Consider the following 4,726-nt stretch of genomic DNA (forward strand, 5'->3'; position numbering starts at 1 on the left):
TATTTATTTAGCTCCTGAACATTCAGCTTTCCCATCTTCACTGTTGTCACCAGGTCATACCAATCTTATTCAGAATAAGCCTTGTTCTTTCTGACCAGCTGCTGTGTTTGTCTATTCCCACTCCGAATTGTCTTTACATGGTCCAAATTCGTCAAATGGCACAGATATTCCTTGAGCAGTTTTATGGTGACAATGTATTTGTCAGCGAAAGCACTGATTGCTGTCTCATCATCGAGTGATATCTCTCCAGCACTATAAGTTGCTTTGAGACAAGCACGAGGTTGAAAGTCATCCGGCTCTCTGGTTTCTCCACCAGGCTGATCCAAACTGGTCTCAAATACACTTTGGTAGTGATACTCAGGCAGTTGGTTGTAATCTGGGGCTGGTCTCGGAATCCTTGTAATGGCTGGACCATTCCAGGTATGCATAGAGCAAAACTCACACAACGCACCACCAGTCATACATGACTCTTTTAAATATTCCATGTACAACTCACCAAATTGATAATGCTGGTCAATGAAACTGTATATCTTGCTAAAGTAGTAGTGAAGAGCAGTTCTTTTTTAACAAAACTTATTTGAGACAGTATCTGAGTGCTACCCCCAGTACCAAATCCAATGTCCCAGGAGCAGGATTAAGAATAGTAAGTAGCTCCATCCCCCCCCCTCTCTCTCTAGGAGTATAATATTGTAAGTTTCATGTTCTAGTCATGTGTTCTTTAATATTGAATCTTNTGTCCTGCATGGCGCCCCGTAACACATGCCTTCACATATAATAATAACATTTCACAAATCCGTAGGAATGAAAGAAGTGCCACTTATATTTGTATTTTTGAATATACCACATCACTTTGAGAAGCACAAGCAGATTTTATGCTGTTATTACATAATCGACGTTGGAAAGTAATTGTTTATGTTACAGGTGTTACATCAGATTATACAAGTGTTGACCTGTTCCCTGAACTTATTCCGAGTAAAATCATACAAGGTTTGAAGGAACAGCTGTTATGAATGTATAAAACTGAATATATAATATATAACAGCAGGATAACAGTGATCATTGTTGGAACTTGAATGTTTCGAAATATTTCGTACGACTAATATACATTAAAGGCAACAATTTTCTATATTAATATAACTGTATTACCTTAAATATTTGTTAAATTGTGCATATTCATAAATACCTGAATAATTATTTCCTTTTAAATTTTCCTGCAATATTTTATGTGCCAATGAGTTGTGAATCAATGTTTCATCTATAGGAAACTGTAAATGGATCACATTACTGTAAATGGATTACATTACTGTACTCATGGTTTGAAAACAATCATTTAAGTCTTCATTTCGTAAGTCGACACAAATATGCTGGTTCCAAAAGTGTCGAGTTTTACTATATTTAGAACTAACATAAAAAACATTGCAGAAACAGGAGATGGAGCAAAAGTAAAGAGAAGCAGTGTAATGGGCACAACTACAGAGATGTCTCGTAACACACACAGTGGTACTGGATCAGGAATAGGTATTTTTGTTTTCTATAAATTAATGAGTGAATTTAATATTTTAGTTAGTGTGTGTTCAGACGAGATTCTTGCAATAATATTTTTATATTGCAGCTAATATTGGATGTTCAGTAACCTCTAGCTCTAACGATGGCTTTAATTTAAAAGGATTCGGGACAAGAAAAATGCATGTTTGTTTTGTGCTCGTAACACACACACAGTGGTAATGAATCAGCAATAGGTATTTTTGTTTTCTATAAATTAATAAGAGAATTTAGTATTTCAGTTAGTATGTGTGTTCAGACAAGATTCTTGCAATTATATTTTTATATTGCAGCTAATATTGGACGCTCAGTAACCTCTACCTCTAACGATGGCTTTAATAGGATTTGGGACAAGAAAAATGCATGTTTGTTTTGTGGGAAGCTACAGACAAAGCTGTCACGACATCTTGAAAGGAAACACAGTAATGAAGCTGAAGTTAGCAAAATGATAAGCCTGAAAGTAGGTTTTCAAAAACGAAAATTGGAAGCTGAAAAAATACGCCATTTAGGCAATTAATTTTTTATCCTAATTGCAAGGTTCTACAAACAGGAGAAGGAGCCTTCCTAGTAGCTAAAAGACCACTGAAAGGAGAGAATGTTCCTGTATCGCACTTCGTTCAATGTGCGTAATGTAAAGAATACTATGTCTTGACTGAACTGTGGAGGCATGCCAAGGCTTGCAAATTTATTGAATGTGAAGATGACTTTGAAACATGTGAACTAAAACCCGGTGGAATTCTTAGAGAGAGCCGAATGATTATGTTTGCATGCACAAATCCTGAGATAGATGAAGATACTAACCAGCATTTATTAGCATGCATGAAACAAGATGCTATATCATTAGTTTGCAGGAAAGACCAGGTGATAACGCTATTGGGTACAAACATGCTGAAACAAAAATGACCAGATCAAGCAGGGTACATTAGAGCTAAAATGAGAGAACTGGCTCGATTGGTTCTGAAACTTTGTTAGTTATAGAAAGGAAATAAAAACCTTTACTTGAAAGATATAATAAAGCCAGATATGTTTGATAAGATTGTGCAAGCAGTAACAGAAGAATGCAAGTTAGCGTCAGAGAAAACTTCTGTACCAAGGTTCGGCATACCATCCTTAGCTCTAAAGATTGGTTATTTACTAAAACGCTGTGCTCATGAGAGAATAGGTATGTACATTAGAGAAAAGGATAAGAAAGGTGAACAAGAGACAAATGATTTTCTTCGACTTTATGAGATGGAATACACAGAGAAAGTCAGTTCTATTGCACTGAAAACACTAAACGTCCAGAAACAACGAAGACCTACTATCCTACCTGTCACTAGTGATATTGTGAAATTCCAGTCGTTTCTAACAGAGAATATACCTCTCTTAATGGTCAAAGCAAAGAAAATAGAAACCTGCACTTCAGTGTTTAAGGAGTTCGCCCAGCTGACTCTTAGCAGTTTGATTTCATTTAACAAAAGAAAATCTGGAGAAACTGGAAAAATGTTGATCACAGACTTCACTGACCGAGTTGCTAGCACTGTGAATCAGGATATCGCTAACATGCTTTCACCTGTAGAACAGCAATTAAGTTCAAGGTTAAAAATTCTTCACATCAGAGGAAAAAGAGAACGAACTGTTCCTGTTATTCTAACTCCAGTTATAGCAGAAGCGGTGTCTGTAAGCACAACAGTCAGGGCAAAAGCTGGCGTACATCCACAGAATAAATATGTATTTCCAATGCAGAGAGGAAGTCTTAATAACATGCGTGGATGGAATGCTATGGCAGATACTGTTAAAAGTGCTGGACTGACTCATTCTGAATCGCTTACAAGTACACGGTTAAGGAAATATGTTGCTACTGTGTCACAGATAATCAACATGAATGAAAACGAAATGGACTGGCTTGCATCTCACATGGGCCACGATATTCGTGTGCATAGAAATTTCTATAGGTTGAGAGAGGAACACGTTGAACTGGCAAAAGTTGCTAAACTTTTAATCGCTGCAGATAAAGGAGATGTTTACAAATATGCTGGAAAAAATTAAGTGACATCAGTCTGGAAGAACTTAGCCAACCTCAGAAAGAGAGAGAGAAGACACCGATCCTATTGATGATAATGATGACGATGGCGAGATTGTAGAGAGCGATTACATCACTACTGAAAAAGAGACAACTGACACTGTGGGTGCTTCAGATGTTCCGGAAGAAAATTGTGCAGACAAGGCCATTGGAAAACAATCTGTTAAAGAAACTGGAAGAAAGCGCTGCAAGCACACAACTTGGACGGCAGCTCAAAAAGAGTTTGTTATGACTGAATTTCATAATGCCATCAGAAAGAGAACTTTAGCTGGGGTCGGTAAAGCAAAATGTCGTGAAGCAATTGAAAACGCTGGAACGTTACTTGCGGGTCGCTCCTGGGTTCAAAGTTGTGTTAAAAATATAATTATGAAAAATAACAAGCTAGAGGAAAGAAAGATGCACTAAGAGGCTTCTGACGTCAGGCGGTCGCCAAGCGTGACTTTTGAAAACCTTGATAGTCCTTTAAAATTGCCAAACGGTGTTGCAATTCAAAAACGCTGAATGTGGTATTATTGAATGCTGTATTAAAATTGCATAAAATTGTCAGTTTTCAAGTTCATTTAATAGAAAGAATCTGCAATTGCAACGTTATTGAGCAATTCTATTATACGAATGTGCGAAGAACATTATTAGAACAGTAGAAGCACATGGGAAATTCAATAATCAATAAATGATCAATTATCAATACTATTAAAGTTTCGTGTTAGATAAAATTATTTGTTCTTTTTTCTACAAAAATACTGTGGTAAATTATACAGCCTTTGTTCTTAAAACCTACAAGTTTAGTGAAACACATATGATACATAAACATCTTAATCAGAAATCAACAGCCCACTCCTCAGTTTGATTTACACTCTAATACTAGTTTACAAGGGAGATATAGTGATCCGCTAGAAGGCGCAGAGATAGTCAACATAATATTATTTATTTGTTTTGCACAACTTAAAATGGTGTCAATAAATCATATATATATTTTTGTGTTAAATAAAAAGAATAGTTAAATAGAAAAAAATAGAAAATACACCCATTGGGCCTCTGAATGTCACACAGCCATTGGGCCTCTGAATGTCACACAGCCATTGGGCCTCTGAATGTCACACAGCCATTGGGCCTCTGAATGTC

The 4,726-nt window shown here is 36.5% G+C and overlaps 1 protein-coding gene across 1 annotated transcript in view; it reads right to left on the minus strand.

Annotated features, from left to right (window-relative positions):
* Positions 1-3,079: 3,079 nt before the first annotated feature.
* Positions 3,080-4,726, minus strand: part of LOC106816316 (neurogenic locus notch homolog protein 3-like) — a 38,878-nt gene continuing 37,231 nt past the window's right edge. The window contains exon 9 of the mRNA XM_014820897.1: positions 3,080-3,094. Within this exon, the coding sequence (XP_014676383.1) occupies positions 3,080-3,094 (15 nt within the window). The remainder of the gene's footprint in view (positions 3,095-4,726) is intronic.

This window comes from Priapulus caudatus, unplaced genomic scaffold (genome assembly GCF_000485595.1).
Source record: "Priapulus caudatus unplaced genomic scaffold, Priapulus_caudatus-5.0.1 Scaffold1346, whole genome shotgun sequence".
Classification (NCBI taxonomy): domain Eukaryota; kingdom Metazoa; phylum Priapulida; class Priapulimorpha; order Priapulimorphida; family Priapulidae; genus Priapulus; species Priapulus caudatus.